The 21,910-nt window shown below is 47.3% G+C and overlaps 2 protein-coding genes across 2 annotated transcripts; one reads left to right on the plus strand and one right to left on the minus strand.

The window, feature by feature from the left end:
• Nucleotides 1-1,020: 1,020 nt before the first annotated feature.
• Nucleotides 1,021-15,325, plus strand: LOC135396884 (transmembrane protein 135-like). Its single transcript, XM_064628105.1, has 12 exons — nucleotides 1,021-1,422; nucleotides 6,282-6,403; nucleotides 7,925-8,014; nucleotides 8,089-8,188; nucleotides 9,027-9,073; nucleotides 9,143-9,184; nucleotides 11,404-11,497; nucleotides 12,981-13,136; nucleotides 13,852-13,998; nucleotides 14,772-14,870; nucleotides 14,934-15,001; nucleotides 15,054-15,325. The coding sequence occupies exons 1-12, from the start codon at nucleotides 1,267-1,269 to the stop codon at nucleotides 15,196-15,198; spliced, it is 1,266 nt and encodes a 421-aa protein (XP_064484175.1). The 5' UTR covers nucleotides 1,021-1,266; the 3' UTR covers nucleotides 15,199-15,325.
• An 89-nt stretch (nucleotides 15,326-15,414) lies between these two features.
• LOC135396885 (glyoxylate reductase/hydroxypyruvate reductase-like) lies at nucleotides 15,415-21,895 on the minus strand. The gene is made up of 9 exons (XM_064628106.1): nucleotides 21,685-21,895; nucleotides 18,932-19,059; nucleotides 18,797-18,869; nucleotides 18,118-18,234; nucleotides 17,969-18,060; nucleotides 17,022-17,102; nucleotides 16,801-16,960; nucleotides 15,856-15,986; nucleotides 15,415-15,611 (listed from the first exon to the last, which is right to left on the minus strand). Exons 1-9 carry the CDS (start codon nucleotides 21,756-21,758, stop codon nucleotides 15,487-15,489), a joined length of 981 nt encoding a protein of 326 aa, XP_064484176.1. The 5' UTR covers nucleotides 21,759-21,895; the 3' UTR covers nucleotides 15,415-15,486.
• Between the last annotated feature and the right edge of the window lie 15 nt (nucleotides 21,896-21,910).

The following is a 21,910-nucleotide window of genomic DNA, read 5'->3' on the forward strand; positions in this document are numbered from 1 at the left end:
TTAAATTAAGGCTCTTCCTGAGATCTGGACTGTTCGCATGGTCTAGCGGGTATGCTCAGCAATCCCCTACGAGTGGAGTTGTTCTTACGTATAGTTGGAGTACGACGTGTAAAGGGGCCTACCTCCGTAGGTAGGTTCCCTTCTTGATGACAACACAACTATTACCACTTTAAATAAAGGCACTATTTTTCGATATATTTTATAAGTTGACTATAAGAAAAGAAATCACGTCAGCCACGTAGAGACAAAGAAAGTGTGGAAGGATAAACAATGGAGACGTATCAGCTTCGTACATTGCGTGTGTTTCATCCAAGGAAGTTATATACCAGAACTCCTGGAGTGGCCATCCCTCATACAAGCCATTGCGAAAGGTGAGAGCCGGCGGCCATATTGGAAGGGGCAAAAACTGACATCGCCAGTATGGCTGCGGGCAAAGTTTGCCTTTTTTTGCAGCTGCGTCTTGCGGGGGAACCGATAAAAAGGTTCAGTTCGTCTGACGTATGTCTTTATCAGCACCAAACCTTAGATGGTGACGCTCGCAATTGCCAGGGGGTTGTGAGAGTTTTATCCACGAATTATTTCCAGATGTATTCCACAGTTCATTTCAATTGGGCAGATGGTCCGCCTTTTCTAAGCAATTATTTTGCATGTTGGCATAAAAGCGCACATTCCAAAGCTAGCATAGACTGCAGGTGTTTATTGATTCGCTTCTTTTTTTCTGCCTCTTCTAAGATGGCGACGCGCCGGCGTCACCGCTCGGACACCTCTTCCACTCCAGAAGTTTTAGTATAACCTCCTTATGGTTTCCATCCGACGGTGTCACTTTTGTTACGACAAAGGTAACCTTTTTCCAACACGATGCAAAATAACGCAAAAACGAGTAGCAGCACAGAGCATCAATCGTGGATGCGTCATCCTTCTTTCGTCCTCATAACAGGCTTCATAACTCATGCTAATCGTAACATCCGATCAACGGAGATCGCAATCACTTCCTATCCTACCTCCACACCGCATCGTATATCCCTGTTCAATCTCACGCACACGCGTGGCGAACCGTGAGCCCTCCAGGTGCGAGAATGCCGTCTGCTTTCTTTTTCGGAAGAAGTGGTAGCAGACGAGAGCACTTTCCTTCCTCCGAACTTGGAGAAGGTCAGTGGAATTACTTCCTCGGCGATGGCGGAGAGAAGGAGTTCGTTCGGCTTTCCTTTTTCGTGTCGAGCGGCGAAAGTGACTTGAGGAAGACAATGGCAGATCAGTCGTGCAGCAATGGGCAACGCGGCCAGCAGGCTCTGGGAGCTCCAGTTGCCCTACAACTGCTACGAGACCTTGCACACATGGACGCCGACCTGTTCCCTGGCGTGGGTGGACCTCTTCGAGAATGTGTTCAAAACGTGCCTACCGCTCAATGTCACCCTCAATCTGGTGAGTCATGTGCTCTGACTGATGGATTTTTGGCACTGGTGCAGCGTGCTTTGGTCCTTTGAGTCACCAAGTGCGAGGATTCCTCCGAGATCTGTATGTGCGCTGCAAAATGTACCTGCAGGAGGCGTTGTCCGAGTGAATCCACAGAGAGCATGATATGTTGATTGGTAGCTGCTTGATTTCTTGATTTTCTTGACACGTGTGTTGTCCTGCCGATAGCAGAGGTTTTATATCTGACATCGGGCATTGGACGCTATAGAGCTTACTCTTCTTGTTGATAATCGCAGCAGTTACTGACACTTGCACTATGATATCTCCTGTGCTACCTGCCTTTAGTTTGACTGAGGCGTGCCAATTACGTACTCGCAAGATTCGACGACGAACGGATTGCTTGCGCTGCTGTGGGGTTCGCAGGAACGTGCACCAGGCGCAATATCCCTACGACGTGATGGACACAGGGCTGGCCACGCAGCCCTTGCACTCGCAGGAAGAGGCAGAAACACACAAAATGTAGAACACGCTCTAATATCATCTGAAGGCAGGATTCTAGAAACAACGTGTTTGAGAAACGGTGTGTTCGAAGCACTTTCTTTGAAAACGTAGCGAATTCTTTCCATGACACAGAAAATGAGCAAAGTCATACTATGGCGAAGAACAAGACATGTCAGGCGCGCGTCCTTTTATTGGTTTACAAGCGAACGTATAATAGTGTTATGTTGATTTCTGGCATCTTGGTGTGCAGTAATGTACTCGTATATCTTGTCTTGACTATCCACAGGAGCACTTTTCAATGCAGGTTGCATTGGAACCCCATATTGTGCTGTACAGCAAACAGTAACATCCTCTGAGGGTTTTACCCTTCGGCACACTTCTGTAAGAGCGCCATTCCGCATAGCAACATCGCCCTATATTGACAAATCGTCATTTCAAATGAGCGCATAAGTCACCTTCCAGGTCGAATTCTCACGTCACATCGCTTTGACATCCGGCAGAAGTAAAACTCTTACTTCCTACGAATGCAACTAAAAATAGCTGAATCTCATCCATACACATCAACGCCAGAGAGGACCGAAAGAAGGGCCCAAAAAAAAAAAAAAACCAGAAATAGAAAGGGAAAGCATCGCATCAGTCTGCGTGACCCGCTTCTGACAGCGTCGCTCACATGCCGTTGACCGGGAAAGTGTATCCCGTTAGAATCGACACGCGTCGATGATCTCGTCTGGCAACCGCACCGTGCGCCGAAAGCAGACGTACTTTCGTTTTCAGAAACAGAAAAGGATGGATGAATTGCTGCGTGCGCGTGCGATGTCGCACAAAGGAAAGTCCGTGCGTGCGTGTTTACAAGCGCGTGTCTTTCAGTAGAAGCGTATGGAATATTCTGTCACGTGCGTTGTGGAAGAAATCTGCTGTTTGGGGGAAGAACAAGGCGAAACGCTTTTGCCGTGGCATGATGATCTGTTTATGTAGTGTGAATAAAGATGGAGCTAGAATAAAGAATTGCGGGATCGGCAAATTATGCGTGCTCTAGAAAAAGAGTAAATATACTATAGTCATCATCATAACAAGGCGATGCGGTGCAAAAGTGTGAAGTGTTGGCGCAACAGGTTTCTAATATCTATTTTCGTTTCTTTAGATGCCCGGTGGCACTTGAGTTGCTTATGTTATGCGTGTTTAAGTGAAAAAAACGGCATTTCAGTATTTTCTCATAGCAGGAAGTGTAGCTTACACACATCACATCGTCATGTATGTCGCTGTTGTTGTTGTTGTTACACACACTTTGAATGGAACTGCGACAGATTTTTGTGCCAATATTGGTTCGGAATATCCAGTGTGCTGAGTAGTATGCCTCCGTCTACATTACCGTTCCCTTCAACTTCCCACCATCTCAGTTCCGCCGCCAGGGGGCATTCCATGTCCGACTACGATGCAGCAGAATGATTAAGAATCAATTTTAACTGGAAGTATAATGTATTACGTCTCAAATTATATTCTACGAAATATTTAGATTATTTACGAGAAACAAAATAAAGCAAGAAATCAGCGGTCTAGTAACAGACGCAAGCAACGGCGCAAACCATGCTCATCTCTCCAATCTTTACATATCGCATGGAAATTAGTTTTCGTGTTTTTTTTTTTCTTGTTGTTTTATATATAATACTCTGCCTGGTGATACTGCTAACCCGGTCTGGCAGCGTCCGGCTGCACAGCCACAAGTGATAAGGACCCGCAAGAGAAGTGACACCTTACTTTCCTTATACATACCACGCGTGGATAATGTCTCGCCCTTGAAATCGTTCTTCTAAGCTGAATACTTAAGAGGAGTTGTGACCGTGCAACGCGGGCTAAGACTTCCCATTGTTCTGAAGAATGGACAATAATAATGACTCGGCAAATTAGAAAGGACGTGTGCGTGAAAAATGTTTACTTGCTCACTGGGCGGCTCTGTGGAACAGTTGAAGGAAATGTTGCTAACCACTCTTGAAGTAACGTCATCTCTTACGTTTTGCCCTTGCTGGGGCTAATTGTTAGAAAAAAAAATTATGTCTACAGATGTTGTTTTTTTTCTTCTACTTTCTCTGGCTTATGTGGAGAATGTCCGCATGTGTTTATATTGAAGTACAATACAAACCCACCTGAGGACACAGAAGCACCACAGTCGGTGTTTATGCACTCTAAGGGAAAAAAAAGAGTAATTACAGTCTTTTTGCAGACTATTCGTGGGTGTTAGTGTTTGCAGTTTGCTCCTTTTTTTCTCTCTCTACAGTCTGTGCAGTGTTGAGTAGTAACTAAGTTACGAGAAACTTGTAACCTTAACTAGTCACTTTTTGCGGCAACTAGTTACTTTTCCATAAAAGTAACGCTTTTGGTTAAAGCAACACCCAGGTTGGCCTCAAACTGATTCCCATCGTGCTGTTAGAGCCAATGGGTAATCTTCTCTTTGTAACACGGTATAACTGTGACGGTACAAGTTCGTGAGAGTTACATTTAGTACGATTTTTTTCTGTTAAAAGGTAGCCGTAAAGAAACTAAGTTACTTTAACGTGGTAACAGTAGCCGTAACTAGTTACATTTCAAAAACAGTAACTGTGACTGTAATTCAGTTACTATTTTTGCAGCATAACTGTAACTGTGTCTTAGTTACTTGTGTTGAGTAACTTACCCATGTCTGAGTCTGCGTACTGGTATGTTGGAGGATGTCACGGTAATGGTTTAGTATATAATGACATTGTATACACGTTATGCACAGCAAGCGTGGACACTAAGGTGATTTACACTTGGTAGTACACATAGGTGTAACGTCATGTTTTTTTCGAGGGGGGGGGGGGGCTTAGCCAACGCCGCATAGATACAGAAGGCCTGCTTATTTCCTCCTCTCCCTCCTTCGTCACGTGGACATACCAATTCAGAATTCTTCTGCTATACTGCGATTCCCCGTTCTGCGAATTCAAGAACTCGCAAATGGTTGCAGCTTTTCAACCCTTTTTGGTATGTTCACTAACATCACCGTACCAGTATGTACCTGCAAAAGAAAGCTCAGGTCCGTATTGCAATTTATTGACCGGCTACAGGAGGGTAAGAAACAGGAAATGCATGTGTGTCCATGAGATAGACAGTTAGTGTACACGCCCCATTTCTACTCACGCATATAAGTGGTGTTGCTTAAATTTTGCTACGATGCGCGAATGAACTTCGGCTTCCATTTGCAACACACGTTCTTCCTATACCTCACGCGACCGTGCCAGCAGTGCTACAGAACATTATAATCGGAAAAAAGCGTGCACTATCCTAATAAGTCATATTATGCTGCTGACGTGTGTACATCATTTTCAAGAGTGTGCTCGTTCAGCACCACAACAACCCCGATCATGGCTGCTCCTCCACACACAGAGGACTTCATCCTACCTGGCACGAAAACGTCGTGCATGCGGCGTTATATTGGAAAAGGGATCTTGTTCAATTTCTGCTAAATCACACACCCGAAAACGATGCTAACAGGACATGGATGTAGCATGCACATACATATATGTTACACATTTTGCATTTGCGTTATTCGAGGAAACCCAGCTGCAATTAATTTACCAAATATTCCCTTTAAGTTTTCTCGTTTTGGGGTTTTTCGCCTTATCCCCTTATTGCATTCACGGGTTCAATTAGGGACGACACAGACACACGAAACGGCCAGAAATTAACTTATTGTGGCGCTCAGAGGAGAAAGGCGCCATCCAGACGCCCTATTCGCAAGGCCATCCCTAACCTCAAGACCATGCTCTGATTGGTGGTCTAGGGAATGGCGTTTTTGCCTTTTTTCCAGAAAGGGAAATCCGGCATACTCTCAACATCCGACGTCCGCTCTTGTCACGTATATATCGAACAGTGCTGCCAAAATACGCTGCTATTTCGCGTGCGATTTTCGATACCGTGGTCAGTACTGGTCAACCAGCAGTAACATGGCACCATAGTTTCGGTTTCGTAATCAACTGGAAAGGACTGTTCCTTTAAATAATCATGGCACCTCTTACAATTTTGTTTGCATGTTCCAGCCAGATACGGTTGTATTTGTACGATTCGCAGAATTTTATCGAACTTACGGCCATTTTTATCTAAGCGTTTTCACGGCCCATCGGCTCTCACTCCAAAGGCAAAGGGCAGTTCGGGGACCTATTCGCGTTCTTCAGTTTGAGCTTAGTATGAAGCAAGCTGTGCCAACAGTAAAACAGATGAAAGTGGTGCATGTTAATGACTCTTCTGTCTATTTAACTTTCTTTTTTGAGCCCCCTTTGAGCCCCCTATCCCAATAAATGCATTGCCTCGCCGCCGATTCTTTACAGTGACTTCTTGTGACGTCTTTTCGATTTTAGACCGGAGTGGCGATGTCACAAAACTGGAAAGCAGTGCCCCGTGCGGTGCTTCTGGGGACTCGTTCTTCGCTGTCCGTCGCCTACTGCCTCTTCTTTTCAATTGCACTCAGCTGCACTCTAAGGTAAGCAAGTTTACGTGGGTAATCCATCACGTCGCCAAGCCATTGAAGCCTACTTTGATGTTACTTTGAAGGAGCAAGGAAGTGATATTTAACATGGTTCGAAACTCTGTTTCATTCATCAGGCACTCTATCAGAAGCTACTGCGCATACTATTTTCGCTGTGCGGTGTACTGCCATTACGCAATCAAATTTACAAAGATGCCAGGTGCAAAAAAGCAGCCATCAGCCCGGCACGACCTTCTCGCGTGACGTCAGCAGACCTGCGAGCAGCCATAAGCGCTCATATGACCACCGAAAACTTCCCAAACGCCACCTTGACACACAAGGTCTGCTTAATGTCTCCTATCATTCCTTCTCGGGTTGACATAAAAAGTCGGAATGTCGTCTGCTACAGCCAACAGACCTCTACCCGAGAAACGTCATCATGACGTTGGTAGACAGAATGAAACCGAAACATATCGGAAGGGGAGGGCTTTGTTCCACGAATGGGCACTTAGTAAGATGGGTTATGGGTAAAAGTAGGACCGAGGGTCGCGTCCCTTTCAGGGACCATCGTAATCCCCTCAAGACCGTGGCTTTCGGGCGCGACCTTGTTCGCCCCTAGCTTCGAGTGTAGTTCAACTCTACCAAATTGGTGGCGCTGTCGAACACTATGATGTCATTTGTTTACAAACAGGGAGAGGTCTACACAGGCTTTCTGTGGCTACCAGTGGCTACCCATACGGCTAATTGCAGCTCTTTTGCATAGCTACGGTCGCCGAAAGCACGGCCGTGATTGGCGGACCCTTAACGACTACGTCATGTCGTGTAAGGAATCGTGATTCCTTAAATGAGGTGACGTAGTCGTTAAGAGTCCGCAAAGGAATCATGATTCCTTAAACGACATGACGTAGTCGCTAAGAGTCCGCCAATCACGGCCGTGCTTTCGGCGGCCATAGGCATTACTTATCTATAGGTGGCGTTGGCTTCGGCGGCAGCGTGCTATGGTGAGCTCTAAGCTCACTTATTAGTTAGCCACCAGTTCAGTTCAGGCAGTTCAGCGGTGAGTCGTGCGTGCTGCTTGCTACATGCTACGTGGTGCTCTCCCGTTGGGAAACCGTACGTCACGAAGTGGCGCCGACTTCCCTCGCTCACTTACACGCTCTTTGAAGGAATGGGAGGTTTCTATGGAGTGTGTGCAAATTCGAGGCTTCTCAGGCGCGCTACAGGTCGCAGCTGACCTCTTACTGTATATCACTGCTTCGCAAGAGCTCATGTTTTTGGTTGCACAGCACGCTGCTGTCAAAAAACGAAAAATTTATAGAGGAGCATTTTACTCTCCTTTAATGTTACTTTTACTGGTATCTAGTGCTCGTAAAAGACTCGGAGTGAACAAGAACGTGTGTAATGCGGCGTTACTTATTTCTTCCTGATAATTCTACTCTCACATAATGTACGTAGGGGGGCGTTATTACTCCCGCTCTATAAATGTCCACAACGCCCTTGTAATATGATTCACACCCCGCATTTGTTCTTCGACAGAGAACTCACTGGTAGCTACTCCATAGTGCCCCAGCTCGGCTCTGCCTTCCTGGGCTGCTACATGGGCATCCTCTACGAAGACCCCAAAAGGTAACAACGGCAGGGTATGAAATTCCGTGACGGTATTCTTAATCGCTTGAACGGGGTACTTTTACTCCATGTAGGCATCGGGCCCTGTTGGTCTACATGTTGAACTTGACCAGCGAAACGATATTCAGGTTGCTTCAAGACTCTGGCAGGTTCCAGGGATTCTCTCAAGGCCAGGTAGTTCACGGTAATGGGGTCACATGACGAAAACAGACAATAGAGAGTTTTAGAATAGCGTGCGCGAGAATATAGGGGACCCAATACGCGAGCGCTATAAAGCATGCGGCCTCACCCCGTGCGCAGCATACAGAATATGGTTTTCATAACTCAAAGCTTGCGTCCCTGAGATAATTGATGACCCCTTCCTGATTCCATCTTTCATCTTGCGTCCCTCGCTCACAGCGCCGTTGCGGCTAACAATCGAGACCTACAAAAGAAAGCACGAGATCCTAAGACAGTTGCCTTTTGCAAGCATATTGTGTTGTTGGGAGTCAAAAGAAATGGTATCTTGAAACAAAAACTGTTTTTGTTTTTGTTTTCAATTGTTTTCGGCCGTTTGCAGACACGCTCACGGTGGTTCTCGTCGGACGTAACGCGAGCCAGTTGTGCAGTCACACGCTATTCTCGAGAAATAGTAGGTACATTCTTTTCACTGGATTGCACTACCTTGGACTCCACGCAAACGGTCTTTCGGGAGCTGCACTTTCCAGCTAAAAGGAACTTTATTAGTAATGCCTTTCTTTTCAACAGGAAAGTGCAGCACGCAAATAACCCAGTTCGGATCTGGTGCAGGAGGTGCAAGCGAAAAGAATGCACCTAGTGTGCGCACCCAAAAACCGAAAGCGTAGTCTGCGTTCTGGGCATCCACATTAGTGACAGTGCTATTTTGCTGAGAGGCCCTAAAGCCTCGGACTAGCTATTTGAAAACTCTCTAATTTCTCGTCTGCTACGCGAAACGAAACCGAAACCTGATATCGCAGAAAATGTTTTCCGTTTTAACATTCTTGTCTTACAGACCCTTCTGTTCGCGCTTAGCTTGGCTGGATACATCTATCTCTGCAAGTATGTACATAACCACATATCGGATCATTTGAGATTTGTCTGTTCCTACAAAGATGTTCATTCTCACAGAAACTATGGACTCAAACGGGACCCAGTGAAAAGAGGCCTCAGGTAAATTATTTATTTCACATTCTAATATGCTCTGCACATCGTATAGTACATGCGAAATAATAATAGACAAAAAGTCGCTCCGACAATATGCCGTGCTTAACGAGCACGCGGTTACGGCAGTTTTCCCTTTTCATTGAGGGCCTTATCAACAAGAAGAGTCAACAGGTACGCGTACTGAACAGGAAATTAGAAAAGCCATCATAATCACGTACAGCTATTTGACGGCCGTTCCTTCCTCTTTCATTGTGTTTATTTCGTATCCAGTTCAGACCGGCGTTCAGTTATTAGTGTTAGTGCGAGCTGGTAGCATGAAATGTTACAAGCATTCGGTGCTCTAATAGAGCACACTTCAAAGTATGTTCAAGTACTCTATCAGAGTAATGGCTTATACGTGCATTGTGGGAAAGAAAACAACATTTTGTTGTACTTTCCCCACCGTAAAGATGCATATCGCACTGCTCCCCGTCTCTCTTTTTGAACGTTCAAGGAAAATGCGAAACTACTAACGAAACGTTGTTGCGTTACAAAGATTGTTGTTAAGGTATTTTTCGCAACCTTTACCACGTTAAGCCGCGTTAAACAATAGAATTGTGTGTGGAGTCATGCTATGCACAAGGTGAAAACGCATTGTTTAGAGCCGACTCGTATCACCCATGAAATGAATGCCACACATTTCCGTCCAGCGCGACCTCGCACGTGCGTTCTGCAAAGTTTCGATGACGTAATTTACGGCCAACTCAACAGAATTTGCTCCTGCACAGCGTAAACAGGTATTCACGTTTCCACACGTACACGCGGAAGAGATGGCGGGTTGCAAATGCAGCTTTTCTTTCTAGTTATGCAACAGATTATATCCGAAGCGTTCATGGATCTGGGTTTGTCTGAAGATAAGCTTCTTCAATGTGAAACATCACATGATAATATTGTCATCATGTAGTATTTGTCGGTGGACCAGACATACCGTTTTGGCCGGGACGGTCCCGTTTTAGAGAGTTATCCGCTGTCAAGTCTGTTTCTTCTTCTTCTTCTTCTTTCCGTAGGTGAAGCCATATGTTCCGTTTTCGCGGATGATGATTACCGTAAAACCTTTCACGTTTGCGAGCTCGGGGGCGCGCACCGGTAAGGTCCCTTTGAAAGGTCCTGGGTTCGCCCTTGCTTGCTTGCAACGGTCCAAGACAACGCAAATTGTTGTGTCCTGCTTTAATTTGTGTCGTATAAATCCAGTGGGGAACCTGACTGTTTCATAGAGCAACTAGGAGGGATTCAGTGAGACGCATGTAGTGTTCCTGTCACCGGCTGTGCTGTCTGAGGTTTTCCCTGGGTTTTCCGAAGACTTTCGGGACGAATGTATCATACTAGGATCATACTAACCCCTCTGTCGCCCACTCCTTCCTGCTGTCTTCTCTCCACCTGTCCATGTCTGTACTCCGCTCATAGCCACAGTTGCTTCGCGGAGCTAACACGGAACTTTTAAAAAAAAAGCATGTAGTGTTTCCTGTGGGGAGTACTATGGTACCACTCTCTGCGAGCCGTAACGAAACGTATAAGATAACGGGAATTTGATTGCGCCTCTAGCGGGGCCTCGGGGGCCAGCGTTTTTCCTGCTATCACGTGACGCCGTGTCTTCACCACGGTCTTTTAGCACTGCTAGCCGTGGGGAATATCCTGCGACACAGCCAAAAGGTATTCCGTAGTAGATGGCAGGAAAAAAACGCTGGCGGTGTCATCTGCTAAGTGTCGTCTGCAAATTGTCGTCTGCTAGGCGCGCAGTACGCCACACCCGCTACTCCGGCACCGTGTGAATGGGAAAACACATTTAGCCGACGCCGGGGCCTGGGATTTTCGAACAGATATTGCCTAGATATTGTCCATAAAAATACACGTAGCTTAAGAACCAGACTCGTCGGAGTTGCTCTGTGACATAACTAGGCCCTTCGATGTATTTCTGTTCCAATTAAAGCAACTAGAAAAAAAGCCCGTCATTTCTCTATGTCATGATCTCACCAACAAGGTTGCAAGAAGTTCGGAAACAACTGTAGAGATCGTCCCCCTACACCGTGTACTTTAACCCTTGACAACTGCGTAAAGTATGCCTTTTATCGGACACAGACGCTGACAGTGAAATTAAAATGCTTCTTTTGACTGTCCCTGAGGCCGTTCATGAGGTAATGGGTTGTACGTACTTTGCCAGTGTCTTACTTTGTCTTCCTGATATGCAGAATCCTCTTAGGTGATCCTGAACTTCGCGACAGGGAAGTCACTACTCAACAACACCTCTGCAATAACCACTCCTGCCTCTACACGTCGTTAAGTGTAAGTTCTACAGCAGGAAAACATGGGCCTATGAGCCCGCGAAAACATTATTCCGAGTCTCATTAACGTATGTACACAGTTGCAAAAATTTTTTTCCTCGCTTCCTTCCCGAGCAAGCTGAACAAGCAAGAATTTGCTCATCAGGCAATGTATATCTCTAGCGGTCGAACTCAGGTGACTAAATAAGTACGCGGTTGCAAAGATATTTGTATAGTGAACTAATGTAGTACTTCGTAATCCCCTTCCTTTTTTCTCTTTTTCTTTCTTTTTTTTTTTTTTTTTTTTTTTTGCCGTTTGCGCATTAGTTCAGTCAGTCGCATTGTGATATGTATTCCTGCAGATCTGTGGGTTTTGCAGACTTGTTCAATATAACAAGTTACAGTTACAGTTAGTTTCCTTCCACAATGTTCATAGTGATTTTATTTACCTCCTCCTCTTCTCTTCAGTATCGTATTCCTCCTCGTCACCATACATTACTCTTACTGTGTATTCACACGAGCGACATTCCCCAGAATACTTCAGCGGAAGAGACGCAAAACGTCATAGCTTCCTGCTGTCACGTGACGTCGTGTCTTCACCACCGTCCTTTAGCCCTGTTAGCCACTGTTAGACACAGCCAAAAGGTATTCCGTAGCAGACGGCAGGAAAAGACGCTGACGGTGTCATCTGCTAAGTGTCGTCTGCTAATTGTCGTCTGCTAAGTGCGCAGTACGCCACTCCCGCTACTCCGGCACCGTGTGAATGCTCAACATAACACGGGACGGAACTTCGGCTCCGTGAGGAGTTTTTGTGCTTTTTCTTCCACTAGAATGTTCCATGAGGATGTCGCTCGTATAAATACACGGTTACTGGAAGGCTTTCATGTAGAAAAACAGAGCCCAATAGCTGCGAATAGCGCCCATGATATGTGCGCCCAGCAGTAGGTATAGTCTCCTATACTGCCATTTTTCCTTGCGATCCTACCTGTTTCTTCTGTTCCTCCTTCTCTCCACTTTGTGCGCAGATCACGTTAATGTCGCTATAGACAAACTTCGCGTCTTGTTACGGTTGCCCCTCTGGTGCAGGCGGCAGCAATCGACGCCATTTTGTTCCCGCGCTTGATAATGCTACGATGCCTGAATACTGTAGCCCCAAACACAAAGGCAGCTAGTATACAGGAACCCTAGATAATGGCGGCGAACCTTATCGACTGCGCACGATGATCCCACTCTACACGACTGTGATGCCATAATCTTGTCATCGGGGCGTTTGGAAATTGTCGTAATGGAGAAGTATTGGAGGGTTGGGTTGTTAGGATTTTCTGTTTAGTCGTTAGCGAATTACACCCCGCTGCGGGTATGCAGTAGACGCAGCTCTTCTGGCAAAGACATGCTGGCTATACCCAATCGTCAGCGACGATAAACTGAGTGGGCTTAGTGATATTCTAATTCACGCTCCTACGTTCTGCAAAACTCAGAAAGATGTCTGCGTATCTTCTTTCCAGCGGTTCCTGGTATGGAGCATCATAGCCTGCATCGGAAGCTCCGCACTGCGGAGTGGCACCGCTTTACTCCGCGGCAGACGAGTACCTCGGCCCATCGTCCAGGGGACGTCGTTGCAGCTAGGACTCTTTGTTGGAGCCATGTCGGGGCTTTACAACGTAAGCGCCTTTATGCAAGGACGAACACGGATCGATACTGGGTGCAGGCTAGATGGCAAAGCCTTTGGAACCGCTGTTGCGTAAGCCAGAGGTTGTCCCCAACACTTTCCTTGTCGGCTCTTTGTCCTAGATGCACGATGATACAGTAGTTTCAAGTTTATACCACGACATATGATTCACAGCCGTTCGATGAGCAGGGGAAACCTTGTGCTGCCGGTGTTGGCTGAGCCAACCGCGCTTAAATTTATAAACATGTAACATTGACCGAGTCCACAGGAGCGGGCTGATACCTAAATTACTAGTACCGTGCTGCTGTAAAACAAGATTGCTCCTAATGCGGTACCCCACGGAATGCTGAGGCCATGTCTTGACTCCCTGCACTCCAACGCGTTATGCACTCACACCAATACCTTTACTCCATGAGGTAGCACGTGGGAAAACTTCTCATAACGGACTTCGCCTCTGGTCCGGTTGAGCTTCAGCGCTCCGCAGGAAAAGTCACTACGATGAAAGGGTCGGTGATAGAGACTACGGGGTCCCCACACCATACACTGTACGGGACCTTATGGTCAATGTCTCTGGATCTGCCTTTGTACTCTGGACGCTGGGGGACTGACTCTCCATCCCTATCGTTGATCCTGGGAGAAGACAGCGTTAAACCGAGAGCGTGGCAGTGGCCAACTTGTGATTAAGTTTCATTTTCTTTTGGGCTTAGATTACCCGTTGTGCCTTGAAGAGGTGGTCGAGTACAGGTGAAGAGGAAGCATGGCACAGTGCGGCCGCTGGATTCGTTGGAGGACTCGCGATGGCCGTGTGGCCCAGCCAGCGTGCGGCGGTCTATCTTCTGTGGAAGTGTCTCGAGGTAAATATGAAGTTGCCAAACCACTATACCCGGGAAGAGCGACTGAACAATGCGATAGATCAGTTCATGTGTAAATCTACTCCCAACTATTATAATGATTGTCGGTTCATGTCGTTCGGAGTGAAGGCGTCGGCGTACCCGTCCACTCCCTGTTGCGTGTGCACGGTGTGCAGGGATGCAAGTTGCGTGTGCAGGATTTACTGCACTGGAGTTATGTGCTTCTATTTAGAAACCGCTAAAGCAATGGTACAAAAGGAGGACACTTGGCTTATTCTTATACTATGCTTAACCTTCGACCCAAAGGCTCGGTTTTCGGAAGAACTATAGGTTTGTGGAAAACTACCTTCCATCGGTTTCTAGTTTCATTACCAAAATTACGTGTCAATACGTATACTGCGGGGACGAGCCCTGCGACGACACATTGCAGGGAAGGTTCATAAAGCTGATCCGCGGTATACTCGGCTTCTCTTTGCTATGTTTACGACATGGGCAGCAGCAAAGATCTAATGATCTTTCTCGACGAGAAGAAAACAAATTATTTCGAAAAACTGTAAGCCGAAGTTCGGTGCATCTCTGTCATAAAAGTGACTACCACTCAAATGACACCAGAGGAGCAAACGGAAAACTGATTCGGGCAAGACCACATCGCGCTATTCAGACTTTTGCCCGGCCAGTCGGACTGGCCCATTGACCGTCGGTTCCAGATGCAAAATTCGAACGATGTCTCATCCTGCGACGCGCCTCCTGTAATTCACCAAGCAAGGTCTTTCCAGGGTGGATACCTCGTCGGTCTCGAAAGAGGAAAGCTACCAGGCTCCCAGAATGCAACTCCCGTTCTCTTCGCCGCATGTTGCGCCTTACTGTTCGGAGCCGTAAGTTTCGTGTCACGGCCTATAGCAGACTGACCTTGCCACACTGCATTTCTCTCTCCATAGGGAGCCCTGAAGCCCCAGGCAATCAGGCCGTCGTATCTCGCTTTTATTGACCGCATTGCAGGACACAGGTAAAGGAAGTGTGTTTTCGTGCCTTGGAGTTTATATGGCCACTACTTGCAGACTGAACGCAGTCAACTGGGCAGTCATCCGAAGTCTTGGGTACGAGACTCCGGAACTCTTTCCGGACACAGAGAGCCCAGCCCTTGATCCCAGGTTCCTCACCAAGCAATACAAGGAGAACTTTTGGGTTTGGGGCAGAGCGTAAATTATTTATGTCGAAAATATACATTACACGAACAATCGAACAGCAATATTTTATTCATTGTCGGAGACATACAATATTAACATGAGTATAGTAATGATTGTAGTCGCAGCTTTCGCAGGACATCACCATATGCGACGTGGTAGGGTTTCCTTAGACGTTCGTAACGACTGTAAATAACATGAGGTACGGGAAGGGAACCAGTAACGAATACGCACGAAACAATACGCACATATTTTAATGAGTGAATTTTAACAGTGAATTTTCTCAGATCCTTCCGAAGGAGCATATTCACATGTTGACAGCCTTGCTGCGGGGTGGCTTGCCCGTAGTGACATTGATCACGTTGTCCACAGCCAAGTGGCCCATAGCGATCCTCACGCTAATCTCAGAGCTGCCAATGTGAGGTGTGACGACTGCGTAAAAAGAGCACAAGTATCATTTCACGGTTACCACACATGCGTCAATGCACGAAGTTGACATGGCCAGGATTGCATGATAATTCAGCCTCCTGCTGCAGTAAGGTGGAGCAACAGGAGATCAGGAGGACAGGGTCATAGCATAGGTTCACATTTGAATGCTAGAACATCGAAAGGTTCCCGAAGGAAGCGAGCTACAGGGGACCTCTGACAAGTATTCTCATAGGAAAGGGACACTCACTTAGATTTCTTAGGGTGAGGAGTTTGTGATCCTTGGGCAAAGGCTCTGGAAGGGAGACATCAATGGCTGCCGCCCGAATAATGCCGTTTTTCAGGGCGTTGTACAAGTCCTCTTGATTCACCACTCCGCCACTGAAAGGTATATTAAATGGTCGGTTTCAACCGAAAGCATAAAGAAATCCGTGGTCCGCCATATTGGCAGTGTGCCTGGTTGGCTCCCTATCGCTGCTACTAAATGCAGACACGCTCGACGGCGGAGTTTGTGAAAGAAGTGCCTGGAATTCTACAAATGCCATTTGTAGAAATCGTAGTCTAGCCACTGAATAATATTAAAAACGTTGCTGTTATTGGCCCGATTTATTAGCCCGACGCGTTTCAACTTGTCCTCATGTGATACAGAAACGACGAAAGGGTCCCTTCCAATGCGGGAGAACTATGGTACTGGCAAAGAGAAAACGAACCGATGAGTGGCGACCTTCGTCACAGGCTTACCATGGCCACCATCGAGAAGACCACTGTGTGAGTCATAGCTACTATCGGCAATAAACAAACGATACCATTAATACCCAACACACATGGGAAAGTATCGAACGAAGCAACGCAGGGATGAAATGCAGGGGTGCATTTCGAGAGGATATCAATTTAGACTGCTATACGACGAAATGCTTTGATCCATACATAGAAGCAAGTGCCGCCACTCGGGAAAAGAAATCTCAGCGCGTTTCAGGCACAAAAATGGGTCAATGTCTTTGAGTTAGTCTTAGTCTTGAGTTAGACTCACACAGACCAGCAGTTCCCTTCTAATTCTAAAGCCGACGGCTCAGGAAGCGCTCAAAGTCGCCACAAAGTGGCTTCGGAGTTCCCATTCACCTCTCAAACTATCGCGGGCGTAGTATAATATAGGACGCAGCTAACAGTGGTACCCCAACCGAAACGGGATACGTACCGACTGGTGTTGATGAAGACTGCTGTCTTCTTCATCTTCGTAAACAGGGTCTTGTTGAACATTTCTCGGGTCTCGTCGCACAGGTTGACCAGGCAGATGATAAAGTCTGCCTGGCCTACTACATCATTGAGAGGCATGTAGACAGCACCCATTTCTTCAGCTGGAAGAATGCGGAACGCACCATGAGAAGTCAGTCACGAAATAAATTAAAGCTTTTTTACCTGGCTTGATGGGGTGAAACTTGTCAAAGTAGAGAGCTCTCTTGATCTGCAGTCCAATGCACCTGCGGAGCACCGATTGAGCTGCAACAAAACGAAATGTCATTGCCCGAATTATCCAGGCAGCGGATGTGCCTGGGCCAGTGGCGGATCCAGACGCTGGGTTAGGGGCGGGAACGTTTTAGAGCGATCCCCCCCCCCCCCAGATCCGCCACTGGCCTGGGCATCTCCGACTGTTAGTACTGGACAGAATACTGGACACAAAGGTTCCTCAACCGTGGATAACAAGTACAAATCCACTCGCTCAACCTCGCTCAGTAAAATACTGTTAGCAGAGTTAATGGAGAAGCCTCAGGACGAGAGGCGAAGTCTGTTCGAAATATCGGTGTCTCCCCCACCCCACCTTTTCTGGTTCCAACATTCCCTCACCGGTTCGCTGTATTTTCTATCTACGTTCGCTAGCGACGATCCGATGGCCCCAGGAGGTAAGCGTACAGTCCTCTTTCTTGCCCTCGTCCTGAGGATCTTCCTTTAAGGTCCGTTCCGACATACAGCGCTTTGCTCCACAGCGCTACACCACAGCACTGCACCACAGCACTGCAAAACACCGCTGTATTTCCACTGTGGCGTTCGCACTTGCAGCGCTTGTCCCAGCGCTGTACTTGGTGATCTCACGTGATCGAAAAAAAAAGGCGGCCCCGTCACGTGAACGCGGCGCCGCGTTCTCATTGGTTCAGGGAGCCTATCGCTGGGAGACAGCGATGGGAAAGGTCACCGAAGCTCAACTTCGCCAAGCGCTGTTTCCCATAGAGTCGCAGCCGGGAGAGGGAAAAACAGCGCTGTTTTGCAGTGCTCTGCATTGCCCTACTGGTTCACTGGATTTCCTAGCAATGGTTTGCTTAGAGCAGGACAGTCTGCATGGGTTGGAGTGCGATGCAAACCATACTCACCGATCCGGCCCATTCCGACGAAGCCAACGGTAGAGTTGTGCAGGCCCTGTCCAAGCAGCCATTGTGGGCTCCAGGAATACACCCACTCGCCCCTGGAGCACAGTGACGTTACACACCACAGAATCGAACTCTATAGACACTGTACTTACTGCTTGATAGCTTCTGCGCAGTCTACAATTCTCCGGCCCGCTGCCAACGCAAGGGAAGTTGTCAGCTCTGCTACGGAGTCTGACGACACATCTGGAGTGTTGGTCACCACGATGTTCCTAGAAGACATTGTCATGGAGAGATGGTGACTACATGGTCTCTTCGCGTCCAAATGTTACTATTAGTTGTATATAGGCTAACCTAAGGCTAACCTTGTAGCCTTTTGCAATGTAAACCCTGATGCACTTTTCGCAAGATGTTGGCTCCAGGTTAAGGGATCTAGGGACATGCTTAAAAGTAAGCCTTGCATTTTCTAAACAATCCATCACATTCCCATCAGAAGGAAATGGGCAGTTCGTCGGCAAGTATGACTGAAAACACGGAATCCTAGGTAAGCACAAGACCTCCTACTGCAGCCCATGGTTGACTTGCTCATCACATGCGCCGACCATGCTTTAGGAACCACACGCGGAATAGCCGAATGCCCAGAAGAAACTCCTATGGCCAGAGTGACTGGGAGTGACCCAGAACAGGGGACGTCTCGGACAACTACTTTCCGAAGGGAGTACAGTGGCGAGAGGCCCACGCACGTCAAACCGTCGTGGCTTACCGGCAAGATCTATGGGCCAGCCCGGCCCTACCTACGGCAATAATGTTGTCCGTATACAGTAGTGATCTCACCTCTTCTTGCACTCTTCAATGTCGATATGCTCGAAGCCAACAGACATTGTGGCAATGATCTTGAGTTTGTCCCCTGAAGCGCCGTATATCATTATTTTGGATCCTATTGTATAGTCACAAACCCCTATTTCCTACCTGCTGAAATGACATCCTTGTCTACCTTGTCCGTAAGCATGCAGAGAAGACCATCTTTTCCTACGACACCCTTGAGTAGGGAGTCACGGTCAACTGGGTGCTCATGGGGGTAGACTGTCACGTCGCAACTGCAATGAGAATTGCGTGTTGCAAGTTTATGCACAATTACTTCATCCACAAGCTGAACGTGATATTGTGGTTTCATAAAGGGTATGTCAAACAGTCCCAAACCTTGCAAGTCCTCAGCGCAAGTGATCGAAATCCCCGTTGTAAAAAGAACCACTGTAAATATTTTTTTATTGCGTGTTAGCGCCGCGAAGCAACTGTGGCTATGAGCGCCGGACAGATGTGGACAGACGGAGATAGGACAGCAGGAAGGAGTGGGGGACAGGGGGATTAGTATGCGTCCTGGAAAGTATTCGGAAAACCCAGGGAAAACCTCAGACAGCACAGCCGGCGGTAGGATTCGAACCCACCACCTCCCAGTCTTCAGCACGACCTTGGTTACCACCCACTGTAAATAAATGTTATCTGACGGCGAACTTAACCTTTCCTGGACATCGAAGTGCAAACACCGAACTTGGACTAACCTACTAACCAACATGCGGCTCCGTCGTGCCCGCATTGCTAAGTCTAACGGCTGCTAAAATGTGGTTTTCGTTCGCTAAAACGACAGGCATCGAAAACCCGTGAATTTGAGTGGTTAAATAGTGATGTGTTTTTAAACACAGCATATCTTACGAAGCAATCGAGAATTCTTCGATTTCCCTTGTGGTGAGATCAGGGATTACGAGATCGGGGATTTCGAAACCGGGAATATCGAGGTCCTCCCTATCAGGACTACCTGCAAGACTACATGCGTTAATACGCTTATCCCGCAAGCACCGTTTCGCCCTTTCCGCTAACCTTTCTGGATAATGTAGGACTTTCAACTGCCCAATCATCATCATAAGGAAGCAAACAGCAGTGACAATCATCATGGAGCATGACGTTCTATACAGACTTACTGAGCAATTAATTAGTTAACTTATATAGTTAATTAATAACTATCAGACAGCAACTTGCTCAGAGAGTATGTAATGCCAGTTGGGGGCAGGTAATGAACGAATATGAGACTAGCTCCTTAAATTAGAGAGGAAACAGGAAATTAACTACCTAGTCAGTTACCAGTCGAATGTCTGCACAGTTCCCCCTGAAGTCGGCCCAGGACGCGCACTAACCCCCCTGTCCCCCCACTCATTCCTGCTGTCCTCTCTCCATCTGTCCACGTCTGTACGCCGTTCATAGCCACTGTTGCTTCGCAGTGCTAACACGGAAGTTGTTCTCTGATACGGTTGCTGGTTAAGACTGGTTCCGTCCAGAAAAGGTTTCCAAAACTACGCATGATGTACGTGCCAACCTCAATACCCTCGTAACCTTCGTTGCTAACCCCGATGACCCCCCCCCCCCACACACACACACACACCAAAAAAAAAATTACACCTGTCAGAATTAAATGTGAACCTCGAGGCTGTTATTTTTGGTGTGCGACAACCCGGAGATTTGACCCTCGTTCAGACGAAGCTGGGGTCGCAAATTGGGGCTTGTCTATTTAGAGGACAAAAACAACAGAGCAGGGGTGGGAGGGTAACCGTTCAAGGTTGCGCCACTTGAAGCTGGGAAACGGTTTCCTCAAGGGCGCTTCCTGTTCTCGTGTCGACAGTTTTCATCCAACCCACACGGCGGGATAAGAGCGACAAATAAAACGTGGTTTTGACACAGTGCCAGAAGAAGCCATATAAATTATCGTTCATACACACTCAAAACGAGGCCAAGGCAACAGGAAAAAATTTTGAATGCACATAAGGTATAGGGTACTACTCTATGTGCCTCTACACCGCACTACTGGAGAGTTCTGCAGTGAAGCATGCCCATTCCAGGAAGTAAAATTAAAAATCTCTCGTAAAACAACGACTCGCGAAGCACGAACGCTGAACACAATTAAGATCATTCTCGCAAAAATTGATTGCATGTTATTAGTTATGTGCCAACGAACTGCAAGGCAGCTTCGCGAACGACCGTGCAAAGCCAGAAAGCGAAAGCACGAGCCTGATTGGCTGTCGCAAACCGCACGTAGGCACACGGCGTGCGAACGTGACAGCCACGCGGGACATCCGGAAGAAATGTCATTCCATGAATCTGCATCTCCCGTGTGCTGAATTTAGAATCCGGTGAAACGTAAAAGTGATACCGAGCTTCGCAAACACCATGCAACACGAGATGTCTCTTCTAGTAGCTCCTGTCCAAAACAAAGCTAGCGGCAATTAAACTGCTTCAATTTCGCAGCACTGCATCCGAAAAACTCTAGAAGCTAGGGTTTGTGTTACTCGACCTTGTGACAGGCTATCAGTCACGGGACGCCATTCATTTGACCTTCGCAATTGCGGCGACGCGCGAAGTTTTGTTGCTGCTTCCGCCCATGACCGTGAATTCGAAAATACCCGAAAATAGCGAGCACAGAAGGGTTCGGAACGTCAAGCGCTGTCTTTTTGCGTGAGTTAAACATTACCATGCGTTCTCGCGCAATCGTCTGCAAATGGAACTCGAGCTGACGGAAGTACACGAAATGAAAAGAGGAAAAAGCTTTCAATGTGGAATTGGAAGTTCAAATGGCGATGCAGCGAACCCGTAAGACGAGGAAAAATTCGAACGCAACGCAATATTTTGCGATTCGCTGCGCGAAGGAAGGTAAATGTAGAAAGGTGGTCGCTTACGCTGCCTTCAGCTTCTCCAAGGCTTCATGGGGGATGTCTGGGCGGGTGAGGTAGATCGTCGGTCGGTTAGACATGGTGGCTGAGCGCCTGTAGATGCCTGGAAGTCACAAAGGTAGCTTGAGCTCCAAGGCACACCGACCGCTGTCTGCCGCTGAACTGGCTGAACTGAAATAGTCCTCGAACGAACTGACGATCCACTCGCGCAAAGAGCGCGCGCTTCAGCCCA

Source organism: Ornithodoros turicata, chromosome 6, assembly GCF_037126465.1.
Source record: "Ornithodoros turicata isolate Travis chromosome 6, ASM3712646v1, whole genome shotgun sequence".
In the NCBI taxonomy this organism is placed as follows: Eukaryota; Metazoa; Arthropoda; class Arachnida; order Ixodida; family Argasidae; genus Ornithodoros; species Ornithodoros turicata.

Bases quoted from the DNA above. Each gene is read 5' to 3' on its own strand.
- LOC135396884 (XM_064628105.1), top strand. From the start codon at position 1,267: ATGGGCAACGCGGCCAGCAGGCTCTGGGAGCTCCAGTTGCCCTACAAC. The intron at 6,404-7,924 runs GTAAGCAAGTTT...GTTCTTCGACAG, and splicing joins GCACTCAGCTGCACTCTAAG to AGAACTCACTGGTAGCTACT. The intron at 13,999-14,771 runs GTAAATATGAAG...AGGTCTTTCCAG, and splicing joins TTCTGTGGAAGTGTCTCGAG to GGTGGATACCTCGTCGGTCT.
- LOC135396885 (XM_064628106.1), bottom strand. From the start codon at position 21,758: ATGTCTAACCGACCGACGATCTACCTCACCCGCCCAGACATCCCCCAT. The intron at 19,060-21,684 runs GTAAGCGACCAC...TTCTCATTGCAG, and splicing joins TTGGAGAAGCTGAAGGCAGC to TTGCGACGTGACAGTCTACC. The intron at 18,870-18,931 runs GTAGGAAATAGG...ACGGCGCTTCAG, and splicing joins CAAGGATGTCATTTCAGCAG to GGGACAAACTCAAGATCATT.